Here is a 17,250-nt window from a genome sequence, read left to right as displayed (position 1 = left end):
AAGTTAACCTGGTTCATCTGGAAGCTGCACCAGCGTGGCTGTAGAAGAACTGCTCGTCTGGCCGGATGCCGTAGACCGTGGCGGGTCGCTGTCCAGGGGTCACCGTCGACTGCCCAAACATATCCATATTCATACTGCAGGGACATAAACACACACACCTACTGTATGTGTCAGCCCCACAGACAGGAGTCAACATGATGTGAGATGGGTTTAGATACCACAAGGTGGCGCTCTGAGACAGTGAACCATTCAGCAACACAACCAGAACACATGGAAGAAGAGAAGGGGTCATAGTATAATGGAAGGTAAAATATAAGCTCATTATAAAACTTCATGCAATATATATCTCACCTAATACATGTTCTGCCATAACAATGGAGCTCTGTGACAGGGCACATCTAGCTGCAGCCAACTACATAAAACAGTTAAATGTCAAAACACAGTTCCATTACAGAGGAGGCCAACAGCCAGACACTCTAACCTGCGTTCCCTCCACCCGCCCAGCAACCCCGGCCTGTTTGGGGAATGATAAAGGGGCTGTAGCTACAACTGTACAAATCAGTTACCACGGGGGTGTGGATACAACTGTACAAATCAGTTACCATGGGGGTGTGGATACAACTGTACAAATCAGTTACCATGGGGGTGTGGATACAACTGTACAAATCAGTTACCATGGGGGTGTGGATACAACTGTACAAATCAGTTACCATGGGGGTGTGGATACAACTGTATAAATCAGTTACCATGGGGGTGTGGATACAACTGTATAAATCAGTTACCATGGGGGTGTGGATACAACTGTATAAATCAGTTACCATGGGGGTGTGGATACAACTGTATAAATCAGTTACCATGGGGGTGTGGATACAACTGTATAAATCAGTTACCATGGGGGTGTGGATACAACTGTACAAATCAGTTACCATGGGGGTGTGGATACAACTGTACAAATCAGTTACCATGGGGGTGTAGCTACAACTGTACAAATCAGTTACCACGGGGGTGTGGATACAACTGTATAAATCAGTTACCATGGGGGTGTGGATACAACTGTACAAATCAGTTACCATGGGGGTGTGGATACAACTGTACAAATCAGTTACCATGGGGGTGTGGATACAACTGTACAAATCAGTTACCATGGGGGTGTGGATACAACTGTACAAATCAGTTACCACGGGGGTGTGGATACAACTGTATAAATCAGTTACCACGGGGGTGTGGATACAACTGTATAAATCAGTTACCATGGGGGTGTGGATACAACTGTATAAATCAGTTACCATGGGGGTGTGGATACAACTGTATGAATCAGTTACCACGGGGGTGTGGATACAACTGTATAAATCAGTTACCATGGGGGTGTGGATACAACTGTATAAATCAGTTACCATGGGGGTGTGGATACAACTGTATAAATCAGTTACCATGGGGGTGTGGATACAACTGTATAAATCAGTTACCATGGGGGTGTGGATACAACTGTATAAATCAGTTACCACGGGGGTGTGGATAAAACTGTACAAATCAGTTACCACGGAGGTGTGGATACAACTGTACAAATCAGTTACCACGGGGGTGTGGATACAACTGTACAAATCAGTTACCATGGGGGTGTGGATACAACTGTATAAATCAGTTACCACGGGGGTGTGGATACAACTGTACAAATCAGTTACGATGGGGGTGTGGATACAACTGTACAAATCAGTTACCATGGGGGTGTGGATACAACTGTATAAATCAGTTACCACGGGGGTGTGGATACAACTGTACAAATCAGTTACCACGGGGGTGTGGATACAACTGTACAAATCAGTTACCATGGGGGTGTGGATACAACTGTATAAATCAGTTACCACGGGGGTGTGGATACAACTGTATAAATCAGTTACCATGGGGGTGTGGATACAACTGTACAAATCAGTTACCATGGGGGTGTGGATACAACAGTACAAATCAGTTACCATGGGGGTGTGGATACAACTGTATAAATCAGTTACCATGGGGGTGTGGATACAACTATACAAATCAGTTACCATGGGGGTGTAGCTAAAACTGTACAAATCAGTTACCATGGGGGTGTGGATACAACTGTACAAATCAGTTACCATGGGGGTGTGGATACAACTGTATAAATCAGTTACCACGGGGGTGTGGATACAACTGTATAAATCAGTTACCACGGGGGTGTGGATACAACTGTATAAATCAGTTACCATGGGGGTGTGGATACAACTGTATAAATCAGTTACCATGGGGGTGTGGATACAACTGTATAAATCAGTTACCATGGGGGTGTGGATACAACTGTACAAATCAGTTACCATGGGGGTGTGGATACAACTGTACAAATCAGTTACCATGGGGGTGTGGATACAACTGTATAAATCAGTTACCATGGGGGTGTGGATACAACTGTATAAATCAGTTACCATGGGGGTGTGGATACAACTGTATAAATCAGTTTCCACGGGGGTGTAGATACAACTGTACAAATCAGTTTCCACGGGGGTGTGGATACAACTGTACAAATCAGTTACCATGGGGGTGTGGATACAACTGTACAAATCAGTTACCACGGGGGTGTGGATACAACTGTACAAATCAGTTACCATGGGGGTGTGGATACAACTGTACAAATCAGTTACCATGGGGGTGTGGATACAACTGTACAAATCAGTTACCATGGGGGTGTGGATACAACTGTATAAATCAGTTACCACGGGGGTGTGGATACAACTGTACAAATCAGTTACCACGGGGGTGTGGATACAACTGTACAAATCAGTTACCATGGGGGTGTGGATACAACTGTATAAATCAGTTACCACGGGGGTGTGGATACAACTGTATAAATCAGTTACCATGGGGGTGTGGATACAACTGTACAAATCAGTTACCATGGGGGTGTGGATACAACAGTACAAATCAGTTACCATGGGGGTGTGGATACAACTGTATAAATCAGTTACCATGGGGGTGTGGATACAACTATACAAATCAGTTACCATGGGGGTGTAGCTACAACTGTACAAATCAGTTACCATGGGGGTGTGGATACAACTGTACAAATCAGTTACCATGGGGGTGTGGATACAACTGTATAAATCAGTTACCACGGGGGTGTGGATACAACTGTATAAATCAGTTACCACGGGGGTGTGGATACAACTGTATAAATCAGTTACCATGGGGGTGTGGATACAACTGTATAAATCAGTTACCATGGGGGTGTGGATACAACTGTATAAATCAGTTACCACGGGGGTGTGGATACAACTGTACAAATCAGTTACCATGGGGGTGTGGATACAACTGTACAAATCAGTTACCATGGGGGTGTGGATACAACTGTATAAATCAGTTACCATGGGGGTGTGGATACAACTGTATAAATCAGTTACCATGGGGGTGTGGATACAACTGTATAAATCAGTTTCCACGGGGGTGTGGATACAACTGTACAAATCAGTTTCCACGGGGGTGTGGATACAACTGTACAAATCAGTTACCATGGGGGTGTGGATACAACTGTACAAATCAGTTACCACGGGGGTGTGGATACAACTGTACAAATCAGTTACCATGGGGGTGTGGATACAACTGTACAAATCAGTTACCATGGGGGTGTGGATACAACTGTACAAATCAGTTACCATGGGGGTGTGGATACAAAGGAGGAAAAGCTGTCCGATTTCACGGTCGGTCGTCTCTCTTCTCTGACCAGCTGGTCTGAATGTTCAGCTGTGTGGTCGGTCAACACGACCGTCTCGTTACCTCAGACTGGGTGTGAGTTAGTTAACTAGACAGAGTGAGTTAACCCCTCGACAAACGACAGCATGTCCCTTCTCTTCCCCTCCACCCTGCTTGTTCCCCCTCTCTCTTGGTCTATACGCAGTCAGTCGCTGGCCGACCGGGCCGGACATCCTCTAGCTCTCTAAAATACGAGCTGTTTGCTTTGCCCCTGCGAGCGGCCATAATTACGTGTTGTTTTTAACCCAAATCACTTCCAGCGATCAGTTACGCACCCTGCACCTCCTCTTCCCCATGCCCCATCCCTCCCTCCTTCACTGGGCAGAAATATGTATTTTTCCTTTCCGCACGCTACGGCTGTCAGGGGGGATTTGAGAAGCTAAAAGAGCCTGGAGAAACACTGGAGCTCTGAGTAACACAGGCTGCCTCACAGGCTACCTCGATAGCTGGCCTGTCTGCCTCACAGGCTACCTCGATAGCTGGCCTGTCTGCCTCACAGGCTGCCTCGATAGCTGGCCTGTCTGCCTCACAGGCTGCCTCGATAGCTGGCCTGCCTACCTCACAGGCTACCTCGATAGCTGGCCTGCCTGCCTCACAGGCTACCTCGATAGCTGGCCTGCCTACCTCACAGGCTACCTCGATAGCTGGCCTGCCTGCCTCACAGGCTACCTCGATAGCTGGCCTGCCTGCCTCACAGGCTGCCTGGATAGCTGGCCTGCCTACCTCACAGGCTGCCTGGATAGCTGGCCTGCCTACCTCACAGGCTACCTCGATAGCTGGCCTGCCTGCCTCACAGGCTGCCTGGATAGCTGGCCTGCCTACCTCACAGGCTGCCTGGATAGCTGGCCTGCCTACCTCACAGGCTGCCTCGATAGCTAGCCTGCCTACCTCACAGGCTGCCTGGATAGCTGGCCTGCCTCCCTCACAGGCTGCCTGGATAGCTGGCCTGCCTACCTCACAGGCTGCCTCGATAGCTAGCCTGCCTGCCTCACAGGCTGCCTGGATAGATGGCCAGCCTACCTCACAGGCTGCCTCGATAGCTGGCCTGCCTACCTCACAGGCTGCCTCGATAGCTGGCCTGCCTGCCTCACAGGCTGCCTGGATAGCTGTCCTGCCTGTCTGACTACACCCTGGGCCGAGGAGAAAGAGAGACAGAGACACAGCTGGACCTCAGGTCAGCGCCTGGATTCTGGTTCTGGTGGTAGGGTTGTGGAGGAAAGGTTCAAATGACCACATTACAATAAAGAGGACCAGTTGATCAACAACTCCCTCACGCACTTCCTCATTCAGTGATGTGAGACATAAATCAGCTCGTCTCTCACCTCATTCCAGGCGCGTGTGTTGTGACATTTTAAGAGGGAGGGTTGTGTTCGCAGACAAAGGGCCCTAGTGTTCCCAGCCTGGCCCTGCAGGACCCAGCCGGGATGAGGGTGTAGGGGTGAGGCATTGGGGACACATTCTACAGGGGGCGGAGCCGTAGTGCACAGGAAGAGAATCAGGCCTTTTCCTCTGCTCCCATGACCCTCTGCTCCCTCCAAGCCCATACATACGTCTGTCTCCTCCAGCCTCACCTCTCTCCGGCCCTCGCTCTCACCCCACAATGCTTTGATCTCTCCCCAGGCTGTCACTCTTCAGGTTACAGCTACCCACTGCTCAAGGGCTAAATAATCAGCTCCTCCTCCCTCCCTCTTTCTCTGTCTCACTCTCCTTGCTGTCACTCACTGACAGCCTCTCAAAGCACTCATTGATTCGCCCGTCTGCGTGTCGAGGGGGTCAGAAACTCTCCAATCACACGCTGTTGTGCACCTATAGTGAAACCCAGACACTTCTCTTTCCACGCGGTGACACGAACGGCGCCCTCGTTCAGCCTGCGGCGCTCGGCCCGTTGAGGCTGCTGGGACTTATTTTCATTTTCAGAGGATTGGGCCACTCTCTCTCAACGACCCGGGACAAGAGACATTTTATACAGTTCATATTAAATAGCTTGTTATCATATTTATACAAATAACAGTGATTGTATTAAAATGATTTAAAAGACCCCATTCACACCATGTTTCACACCTAGTTTAAAATAAGCGCTGGAGCTGGCTTTGGTTATTGTGTTAACCTGGATCACTCTGGAGTACACTGGCCAAATTAAAACACTCTCACAGACGCCAATTCCCCCAGCTCGCTCAGTATATTTAAAAGGTATCAGTTACAAAGAGCTGAGAAAAAAGCCTTGTATGCGCTCGCTCTGTTCCTTTCCGTAGCTCTCGCTTTGCTTTCTGTTCCTCCCTCCCTCCCTCCCTCCCTCCCTCCCTCCCTCCCTCCCTCCCTCCCTCCCTCCCTCCATCTAAAGTCTGAAATAACTGTGGCATTCTATCTACTCTCCCCAGCAAGCCTCTCAACAGCAGCCAACACAAACATACTTGCACAGGAAAAAACCTTCAACACGAGCTTTATCGCACGCAAGGAGATGTTCGATAATAAATAAGACAAATTACTCTCAATAAACTCTCCATTTCCACAACTATTCATCATTTTAACAGCATATGAAGTAGAGGAACTAAAAATGTGTTCAACACTACATATTTAGGCCTGTTAGAGCCTGCTCTCTGTCTACATATTAGGCCTGTTAAAGTCTCCTCCCCATCTACATATTAGGCCTGTTAGAGCCTGCTCTCTGTCTACATATTAGGCCTGTTAAAGCCTGCTCCCTGTCTACATATTAGGCCTGTTAGAGCCTGCTCTCTGTCTACATATTAGGCCTGTTAGAGCCTGCTCCCTGTCTACATATTAGGCCTGTTAGAGCCTGCTCCCTGTCTACATATTAGGCCTGTTAGAGCCTGCTCCCTGTCTACATATTAGGCCTGTTAGAGCCTGCACTCTGTCTACATATTAGACCTGTTAAAGCCTGCTCTCTGTCTACATATTAGGCCTGTTAGAGCCTGCTCTCTGTCTACATATTAGGCCTGTTAGAGCCTGCTCCCTGTCTACATATTAGGCCTGTTAGAGCCTGCTCCCTGTCTACATATTAGGCCTGTTAGAGTCTGCTCTCTGTCTACATATTAGGCCTGTTAAAGCCTGCTCCCTGTCTACATATTAGGCCTGTTAAAGCCTGCTCCCTGTCTACATATTAGGCCTGTTAAAGCCTGCTCCCTGTCTACATATTAGGCCTGTTAGAGCCTGCTCCCTGTCTACATATTAGGCCTGTTAAAGCCTGCTCTCTGTCTACATATTAGGCCTGTTAAAGCCTGCTCCCTCGCTACATATTAGGCCTGTTAGAGCCTGCTCCCTGTCTACATATTAGGCCTGTTAGAGCCTGCTCCCTCTCTACATATTAGGCCTGTTAAAGCCTGCTCCCTGTCTACATATTAGGCCTGTTAAAGCCTGCTCTCTGTCTACATATTAGGCCTGTTAAAGCCTGCTCCCTGTCTACATATTAGGCCTGTTAAAGCCTGCTCTCTGTCTACATATTAGGCCTGTTAAAGCCTGCTCTCTGTCTACATATTAGGCCTGTTAAAGCCTGCTCCCTGTCTACATATTAGGCCTGTTAAATCCTGCTCCCTGTCTACATATTAGGCCTGTTAAATCCTGCTCCCTGTCTACATATTAGGCCTGTTAAAGCCTGCTCCCTCGCTACATATTAGGCCTGTTAAAGCCTGCTCCCTCGCTACATATTGGGGATAGAAGTCCAGTCCACCCCCTGCCCTCCTATGCGCTCACCTGCCGGGAAAGCCTCCAGCCTGGCCAATGTCTCCGTTCTGGTAGTCTGTGAAGAACTCTGGGCTGATGGTACCGTCTGCTGGGATGATTCCATCTGGGGGGAGAGACATACACCTCAAAGTTAGAGACAAGTTCATTACTGTACTTCTCTTCTCCTCATCTCGCTCTCTCTCTCTCACTTCATCCATACCACATCCCCCTCTCTTTCTCCCCCCTCCCTCTCTTTCCCTCCTCCTCGCCCTGTCCCTGCGCTGTAGAAAAGGTCAGTCTCTCCAGAATGTCTCTGCCTGTCTCCCTCTCTCCCTCCCTGTATACTTGTGCTGTAGAAAAAGTCAGTCTCTCCAGAATGTCTGCCTCCCTACCCTCCCTCCCTCCATGTATACCTGCGGTGTAGAAGAGGTCGGGTCTCTCCAGAATGTCTCCCTCCCCTCCCTCCCTCCATGTATACCTGCGGTGTAGAAGAGGTCGGGTCTCTCCAGAATGTCTCCCTCCCCTCCCTCCCTCCATGTATACCTGCGGTGTAGAAGAGGTCGGGTCTCTCCAGAATGTCTCCGTTGAGCATGAATGGTTCTCCGTCGTCTCCAAACATGAAAGGTTCTCCGTCGTCTCCCATGGCTCTGCTCTCCACCATCTCTAACCACTGGGAGTTGTGCCAGCGGAACTTCTCACTCTGGATCTTTCTCTCACACTCCTTATCATACTCCTACAATAGACAGAGACAGACAGAGAGAGACATAGAGAGAGAGAAAGACAAATAGAGACAAAGACGGAGAGAGAGAGAAAGAGAGAGAGACACAAAGACGGAGAGAGAGAGAAAGAGAGAGAGACACAAAGACAGAGAGTGAGAGAGAGCGAGCGAGACAGCGAGCGAGACAAACACAGAGAGTGCGAGACAGAGAGAGTGCGAGACAGCGAGAGAGAGACAGCAAGAGAGAGAGAGCGACAGAGCGAGAAAGACAGACGGAGACAGAGAGAGAAGAGACAGAGAGAGAGCGAGACAGAGAGAGAGCGAGAGAGAGAGAGACGTTAGGATGGGTTAGCTTTAGGAGAGTGAGGCCTCCAAACTAAACTAGCAGTGTAATTAGCTGTAGGAGAGTGGCTGGCAGGACATCAGGCAGGGCTGGGGAAACTAAACTAGCAGTGTAATTAGCTGTAGGAGAGTGGCTGGCAGGACATCAGGGAGGGCTGGGGAAACTAAACTAGCAGTGTAATTAGCTGTAGGAGAGTGGCTGGCAGGACATCAGGGAGGGCTGGGGAAACTAAACTAGCAGTGTAATTAGCTGTAGCAGAGTGGCTGGCAGGACATCAGGCAGGGCTGGGGAAACTAAACTAGCAGTGTAATTAGCTGTAGGAGAGTGGCTGGCAGGACATCAGGGAGGGCTGGGGAAACTAAACTAGCAGTGTAATTAGCTGTAGGAGAGTGGCTGGCAGGACATCAGGGAGGGCTGGGGAAACTAAACTAGCAGTGTAATTAGCTGTAGGAGAGTGGCTGGCAGGACATCAGGGAGGGCTGGGGAAACTAAACTAGCAGTGTAATTAGCTGTAGGAGAGTGGCTGGCAGGACATCGGGGAGGGATGGGGAAACTAAACTAGCAGTGTAATTAGCTGTAGGAGAGTGGCTGGCAGGACATCAGGGAGGGCTGAGGAATGGGCCCGAACACTGACTGCTATATTGTTCCATCCAGGGATTGTCAGATCCCCCACAGACTACTAGAGTATCCCACAATGCACTGCTCTGTGTGCCAGCACCCTTATGATGCTGTTATTAATAAAAATGTGGTGTGGTGCGATGGATGGTGCTGCGATGGGGCTGTGTGTGTGTGTGTGTGTGTGTGTGTGTGTGTGTGTGTGTGTGTGTGTGTGTGTGTGTGTGTGTGTGTGTGTGTGTGTGTGTGTGTGTGTGTGTGTGTGTGTGTGTGTGTGTGTGTGTGTGTGTGTGTGTGTGTGTGTGTGTGTGTGTGTGTGTGTAGCTTGGCTGAGGAAGGTTGAGGACATCCACAGATTCTGTTTTCCTTTTTCTGCGGGGGCCATGTGGGAGATAAAGGCCTTCTTTGAGCTGCTGTGCTTCATGCGCTCAGGCCCTGGAGATTAATCATCTAGACCCAGAGCAGAGCCCGCTGACAGCCATTCGAGGCCCAGGCCTCAAACGGACCCATTGTCGCATCGCAGGGCCCAAAGTGGCAGTGACACTTTTAGTCAAAGTGCAGACTTATGACATGGCTAAAGTGGATTAATGACTACACTGCTGATTTCCCCAGGACTATTCGTCTGTAGTAAGGGCTTGATATGAAGCCTAATCCATCATAACCAGAAAGCTGAGCTCATCATGTCTAAGAGTAAAGGAGTCAGCGGATATAAAACAATGTTCAGAGCATTTCCAATGTTCCTCCTTAGAGAAAATCTGAATCTAAGAATATCCCCATGAATTACATTTCTGTCTGACCTAGAAGAACCATCTATACGTAAGTTTCTCTCTCTCTCTGAGGGGTGTGTGTGTGTGATCAAAGAGGAACGAATCAAGAACACACAGTAATGGCGTGTGCTGCTAAGGTAGCCTGCAGCTCTGAAGACTAATGACTGTGTGTGTGTGTGTGTGTGTGTGTGTGTGTGTGTGTGTGTGTGTGTGTGTGTGTGTGTGTGTGTGTGTGTGTGTGTGTGTGTGTGTGTGTGTGTGTGTGTGTGTGTGTGTGTGTGTGTGTGTCTCTCCAAGGCAGGGTCTGCTTTCTCTCTCACCTTCCCTGTTCTGCTCTGACATTCTCCAGAGCCTGTCCTGGTCTTTCATGTGGTTCACAGCTTAATAGTTCTCACTGATAATTTCAATGAAACACTTCCTCTCCCCCCACTACCTTCCACAGCCCACAACCCGGCTGGCTGTAGTCTACTGCTAATTACACTGATCTCAGGTCTGTGACAGATCACACTATGACTGGGACTTAAAACACACCTGTCAATCAAAATCTGACCCAGGAATTTAGTTTCCCAGTCCAGGCAATCTGAACAGTACCATTTCCTCTGTGCCTACCTACATTAAGTAGGGATGGATCAGGAAAACCAGGATTTTGGCTCAGGTATAAGCCTAGGTCAGTTTCATTTAGAAATGAATGGGAAGAAGAATTACAGAAAAGCAGGAATTGATTCCTGATTCCTGATTAACCATTCATGATATAGGGTAACTTGGGGATGAGGCATTATGCCTAGAGAGGTGACAGACAGACAAACACAGAGACAGAGACAGAGAGACAGATACTCACAGCGATGATGTCCAGTGTGTTGTTACAGACTTTCCGTATCTCAGCGTTCTTGTCATGCATCAGGTCAATGAGGTAGGCAGGAGCCTCTGGAGACAGGGAGTCCAGTAAAGGACAACAGAAGAAGGGAGAGAGAGAGTCCAGTAGAGGACAACAGAGGAAGGGAGAGAGAGAGTCCAGTAGAGGACAACATAGGAAGGGAGAGAGAGAGTCCAGTAGAGGACAACAGAGGAAGGGAGAGATAGAGTCCAGTAGAGGACAACAGAGGAAGAGAGGGAGGGAGAGAGGGAGTCCAGTAGAGGACAACAGAGGAAGGGAAAGAGGGAGTCCAGTAGAGGACAACAGAGGAAGGGAGAGAGGGAGTCCAGTAGAGGACAACAGAGGAAGGGAGAGAGGGTGAGAGAGAGGGAGTCCAGTAGAGGACAACAGAGGAAGGGAGGGGGGGAGAGAGAGTCCAGTAGAGGACAACAGAGGAAGAGAGGGGGGGAGAGAGAGTCCAGTAGAGGACAACAGAGGAAGGGAGAGAGAGAGAGAGAGAGAGAGAGGGAGTCTAGTAGAGGATAACAGAGGAAGGGAGAGAGAGAGAGAGAGAGAGAGAGAGAGAGAGAGAGAGAGAGAGAGAGAGAGAGAGTGTCCAGTAGAGGACAACAGAGGGAGGGAGAGAGGGATACTGTCTCTACATTTCTAGCCCTTTACCCTATCATTTTGCTGTTCTTTCTCCTCAGACACGTCATTCAACGATGTCTGTTTAATCAAGATCACAGTGACAGAAAGAAACGTAGCAAGGAAAGACTCTGCTTTTTCTCTTTCATTTCTTGAAAGGAAACAGTTGCCCTGTGGCCAAATGAACAACTCTTACATTTCCTGTGATGAGAGAGATATTGTAAAGCAGAAAGCCTCTCCCAAGGCAGACCACTTGGTAGAGAGCCCTCTGTAATATTCTCCACAGAAAGAAAAACATGTAGAAAATATTACCGCAAGCCATTTGTAATTTTACGTACACCGCCTCTGATTCCAGCTGTACAGCATTACACTGTGTGGAGCACTGAGGTCATTGATAGGGTGATTTTTATTGCGACGGAAACTCACATTGAAAGAAGCAGAGACATGGTATAGGGTGGTACTGTTGGTTACCACGGTAACACATAATACAGTACAGAGTGAGGTAAATATGGGGTGAAGTTTTAAGTGATTTCGGAGTAGGACATTGAGGGATCCTTTGGGCTGTAGTTCTGAGATGAATTGTATTGTGGGAAGAGAAAGGATACGTGTGTCCTTGATGATGACGTCCCTGGTGGCCTGGTGAAACACCATCTGGTAGAACACATAGACGATCTGACACACAAACTCATCATCCTCCTGTTGGGCTATAGGGAGAGAGAGACAGACAGACAGACAGACAGACAGACAGACAGACAGACAGACAGAGGTGAAACAACACATAGACAATCTGATCGTCCTCCTGTTGGGCTATATGGAGAGAGAGACAGACAGACAGACAGACAGACAGACAGACAGACAGACAGACAGACAGACAGACAGACAGACAGACAGACAGACAGACAGACAGACAGACAGACAGACAGACAGACAGAGGTGAAACAACACATAGACAATCTGATCGTCCTCCTGTTGGGCTATATGGAGAGAGAGACAGACAGAGAGAGAGGTGAAACAACACATAGACAATCTGATCGTCCTCCTGTTGGGCTATATGGAGAGAGAGACAGACAGAGAGAGAGGTGAAACAACACATAGACAATCTGATCGTCCTCCTGTTTGGTTGACACACAGACATATGGAGGTCAGGACACAGAGCTCCCCTGAAGAATGTAGTATTTGACTGGAATAACCGCCATTCTGCGCTATCTTAACATTAACCCTCTAGATAGTGGAACCGAGCATGGGTCCTAACTCCTACCTACCGTTGAGCAGCTCGATGAGAGCAGGGATGATGCCAGACTTGGCCATTGTGGCAGCACAGGAGTCGTCCATGGATACCGTCCCTATCATGATCACCACCTCTAGGATAAGGTCATCCTCTGCCGAGCCTGGTGGCGGGTGGGGGAAGAGGTCAGGGTTCAAAGAGATCAAAGCTGAGAAGGGAGAGGTCACTAAGGTCAAAGGTAACAGGCCCCAGTGTGTGTGCTCTCTAACATCATCCCATGATGTAGGACCAGTCACTGACACAGAGAGTGTTGTTGAAGGTTATCGGTTAGAGAGGTTGGGGGGGGGTGTGAGAGAAAGCGACCAATAAAATCAAATTTTATTGGTCGCATACACATATTTTGCAGATGTTATCGCAGGTGTAGCTAAATGCTTATGTTTCTAGCTCCAACAGTGTAGTAAAATCTAACAATACACACCAAAAAAAAATCAAGAAATGAAGAAATATCAGAACGAGCAATGTCAGAGTCCGGAACACAGCATCATGCTGTGGGGATGTTTTTCAGCGGCAGGGATGGGAGACTAGTCAGGATGGAGGGAAAGATGAACGGAGCAGAGTACAGAGAGATCCTTGATGAAAACTTGCTCCACAGCGCTCAGTACCTCAGCCTGGGGGCGAAGCCAAGACAACGCAGCACTGGCTTTGGGACAAGTCTCTGAATGTCCTTGAGTGGCCCAGCCAGAGCCCCAACCTGTACCTGATCGAACATTTCTGGAGAGACCTGAAAATTGCTGTGCAGAAACGCTCCCCATCTAACCTGACAGAGCTTGAGAGGATCTGTAGAGAAGAATGGGAGAAACTCCCCAAATACAGGTGTGCCAAGCTTGTAGCGTCATACCCAAGAAGACTCGGTGCTGTAATCGCTGCCAAAGGTGCTTCAACAAAGTACTGAGTAAAGGGTCTGAATAATAATGTAAATGTGATACGTTTTTTAACATTTCTAATACATTTGCAAAAATTTCTAAAAACCTGTTTTTGCTTAGTCATTATGGATTATTGTGTGTAGATTGATGAGGGGAGTGATGTGTACGCAGAGGAACTTGAAGCTTTTCACCCTCTCCACTGCGGCCCCTCTCCACGTGGATGGGGGCGGGCTCTCAACATGGATGGGGGCGGGCTCTCAACATGGATGGGGGCGGGCTCTCCACGTGGATGGGGGCGGGCTCTCCACGTGGATGGGGGCGGGCTCTCCACGTGGATGGGGGCGGGCTCTCCACGTGGATGGGGGCGGGCTCTCCACGTGGATGGGGGCGGGCTCTCCACGTGGATGGGGGCGGGCTCTCCACGTGGATGGGGGCGGGCTCTCCACATGGATGGGGGCGGGCTCTCCACATGGATGGGGGCGGGCTCTCCACATGGATGGGGGCGGGCTCTCCACATGGATGGGGGCGGGCTCTCCACAAGAATGGGGGCGGGCTCTCAACATGGATGGGGGCGGGCTCTCAACATGGATGGGGGCGGGCTCTCAACGTGGATGGGGGCGGGCTCTCAACGTGGATGGGGGCGGGCACTCCACATGGATGGGGGCGGGCTCTCAACATGGATGGGGGCGGGCTCTCAACATGGATGGGGGCGGGCTCTCAACATGGATGGGGGCGGGCTCTCAACATGGATGGGGGCGGGCTCTCCACGTGGATGGGGGCGGGCACTCCACCTGGATGGGGGCGGGCTCTCAACATGGATGGGGGCGGGCTCTCCACATGGATGGGGGCGGGCTCTCCACATGGATGGGGGCGGGCTCTCAACATGGATGGGGGCGGGCTCTCCACGTGGATGGGGGCGGGCTCTCCACGTGGATGGGGGCGGGCTCTCTCTGCAGTCTCCTAAAGTCCAAGATCATCTCCTTCATTTGTTGACGTTGAGGGAGAGGTTATTATCCTGGCACCACTCCACCAGGGCCCTCACCTCCCTGTAGGCTGTCTCATTGTTGTTGGCAAATCAGGCCTATCACTGTTGAGTTGGAGACGTAGGGCCACGTAGGGAGTACAGGAGGGGGCTGAGCACGCACTTTTGTGGGGCCACCGTGTTGAAGAACAGCGTGGCGGATGTGCTGTTACCTACCTTCATCACCTGGGGTTGGCCCGTCAGGAAGTCTAGGACCCAGTTGCACATGGAGGGGTTTAGACCCAGGGCTCTGAGCTTAGTGATGAGCTTGGAGGGCATTATGGTGTTGAAGGCTGAGCTGTAGTCCAAAACGTGGCTGGCTTTCCCCTTATTATTCGTGATTGTCTCTGCCTCAAACGTCTTGCGTTTGAGCCGTTGAATTGTGACTACACTTTGTCCCTGTACTGTCGTTTTGCCTCTTTGATTGCCTTACGGAGGGCATAGCTGGTCTGTTTGTACCCGTTGGTGTTCCCAGTCATCTTGGCGTGGTTTAATGGGGTGGTTAGCGCTTTTCAGTTTTGAGCGAATGCTGCCATTTATCCACGTTTTTTGGTTTGGATAAGTTCTAATCATCACAGTAAGAACAACATCCTCTATGTACTTCCTGATGAACTCAGTCACTGAGTCAGTGTATACGTTAATACTATTCCCAGTCTGCGTGATCAAACAGTCTTGAAGCATAGATTCTGATTGGTCAGACCAATATTAACCAGTCCTTACTACGGGTATTTTCTTTTTAAGTATCTGCCTATAGCAAAATGGAGGCGTGATCTGATTTGCCGAAGGGAGGACTGGGGAGGGCATTGTAGACATTACAGTAACAATGTTCAAGAGCGATCGAGCAGCACAGATGTGTTGATATTTTCCTCAGATTTCCTTTATTCAAGTCTCCAACTACAATAAATGCAGCCTCAGGATATGCGGTTCCCAGTTTGCACAAAGTCCAGTGTAGTTCCTTGAGAGCTGTCGCGGAGTCGGCTTGGGGGTGGACATATACGGCCGTGACGAAGAGAATTCTCTCAGGAGGTAATGCGGCCCGGCATTTGATGGTGAGATATTCCAGATCGGGAGAACAAAGGAACTGGAGTTCCTGTACGCTACCACAATCACACCATGAGTATCTAATCATGAAACATACACCTCTACCTTTCTTTTTCTCTGAGAGTTCTTTCTTCCTGTCCGCGCGATATATGGAAAACCCCGCTGGCTGAATGGACGAGGACAGCATATCCGGAGAGAGCCATGATTCCGTAAAACAGAGTATGTAACAGTTCCTGATGTCTCTCTGGAAGGAGATCCTCACCCTAAGCTTGTTTACTTTATTGTCCAGGGACTGAGCGTTAGTGCGTAATATACTCGGAAGCGGTGGATGGTATGCATGCTTCCTGAGTCTCACTATGAACCCACTCCTTGTTCCTCTTTTCCGGCGACGGCGACTTGGAGCAGCCCCTGGCATGAATGGAATTGCCTCAGAAGTTCAAACAAAGGATTCAATTCAGGAAATTAGAACTTCTGGTTGAAATTCTGGTGAGTGACCGCTGATCTAATATCCCAAGTTATTTCCGGTTGTAGGTAATTATACAAGAAACATTCTGAGCAATTAATTTAAGAAATAACACAAACAAAAAGTTTGTGCAAAGTTGTCTAAGGGCGAGAAACAGGGCAACCATGTCTGTTGGCACCATCTTGTCATCTTTCTCAAGTTCATCAGGGTGAATGCACCTGTAAGTTACAGCATCAGCTCCCCCCCCCACCTTTTGTCCCCCTCTCTGCCTCACCTCCCTCCATGGTTTGAAGCAGTCTTTGAGGCCTACCTGGTTTGAGGTAGTCTTTGAGGCCTACCTGGTTTGAGGTAGTCTTTGAGGCCTACCTGGATTGAGGTAGTCTTTGAGGCCTACCTGGATTGAGGTGGTCTTTGAGGCCTACCTGGAATGAGGTGGTCTTTGAGGTACGGCACCAGGTTGTACTCCTTCAGCACCAGTTCCCAGTCAAGGTCAGGGATGGTGAGGTTAGCCAGAGTCCCCAGACACTCCATCACATACTCCTCCCTCTCCTCGGCTCCCATCTGAGCCGCTAGGTCACCCACATAGTCCTTATGAGGTACAAGAAGGGGGTTGGTTACTATAGAGACACAGGGCAGGGTTCAGCACTACAATGTTTGTTCTAATAGTGTAGCTATGGATTCAGTAACTAGCATAAGAACACACGTAGCTATGGATTCAGTAACTAGCATAAGAACACACGTAGCTATGGATTCAGTAACTAGCATAAGAACACACGTAGCTATGGATTCAGTGACTAGCATAAGAACACACGTAGCTATGGATTCAGTAACTAGCATAAGAACACACGTAGCTATGGATTCAGTAACTAGCATAAGAACACACGTAGCTATGGATTCAGTAACTAGCATAAGAACACACGTAGCTATGGATTCAGTGACTAGCATAAGAACACAGATCATGTGAGCCTGTCTAGCCTTATCCGTCTATATCCATACTAAGCATGTTGAAGCTCATCAGTGTTAAGAGTGTGAGTAAGTTTAGTACTCACTATGAAGAGGTTCTTGGTGGGTCCGTCATGTTGTGACAAGTTCCTGATCATCTTCATGATAAGAACATCCTTTAACTTCAGACCCCTCTTCATCAGCATCTTCAGACCATTACCTAGGAACAGGAGAACAGCATTAGGAGTGTGTGTGTG

At 49.0% G+C, this 17,250-nt stretch overlaps 1 protein-coding gene across 4 annotated transcripts in view; it reads right to left on the bottom strand.

Moving 5' to 3' along the window:
* Positions 1 to 17,250, bottom strand: part of kifap3a (kinesin-associated protein 3a) — a 38,073-nt gene that overhangs the window by 2,523 nt on the left and 18,300 nt on the right. For 3 of the 4 annotated variants that reach the window (XM_071346342.1, XM_071346341.1, XM_071346343.1), the window contains 8 exons: positions 17,101 to 17,213; positions 16,474 to 16,639; positions 12,641 to 12,766; positions 11,984 to 12,082; positions 10,719 to 10,804; positions 7,981 to 8,170; positions 7,468 to 7,561; positions 1 to 134 (listed from right to left, as the gene is read on the bottom strand). The exon at positions 1 to 134 is cut by the window's left edge and continues 2,523 nt beyond it. In XM_071346342.1, the coding sequence (XP_071202443.1) occupies positions 14 to 134; positions 7,468 to 7,561; positions 7,981 to 8,170; positions 10,719 to 10,804; positions 11,984 to 12,082; positions 12,641 to 12,766; positions 16,474 to 16,639; positions 17,101 to 17,213 (995 nt within the window). In that variant the 3' untranslated portion in view covers positions 1 to 13. Of the gene's footprint in view, positions 135 to 7,467; positions 7,562 to 7,980; positions 8,171 to 10,718; positions 10,805 to 11,983; positions 12,426 to 12,640; positions 12,767 to 16,473; positions 16,640 to 17,100; positions 17,214 to 17,250 lie in introns of those variants that run through there. The other variant, XR_011668362.1, reaches the window with a different exon arrangement.

Source organism: Salvelinus alpinus, chromosome 16 (assembly GCF_045679555.1).
Source record: "Salvelinus alpinus chromosome 16, SLU_Salpinus.1, whole genome shotgun sequence".
Lineage (NCBI taxonomy): Eukaryota > Metazoa > Chordata > Actinopteri > Salmoniformes > Salmonidae > Salvelinus > Salvelinus alpinus.
Note: the sequence above shows the minus strand (reverse complement) of the source record. Positions and strands in the feature narration are given on the sequence as shown.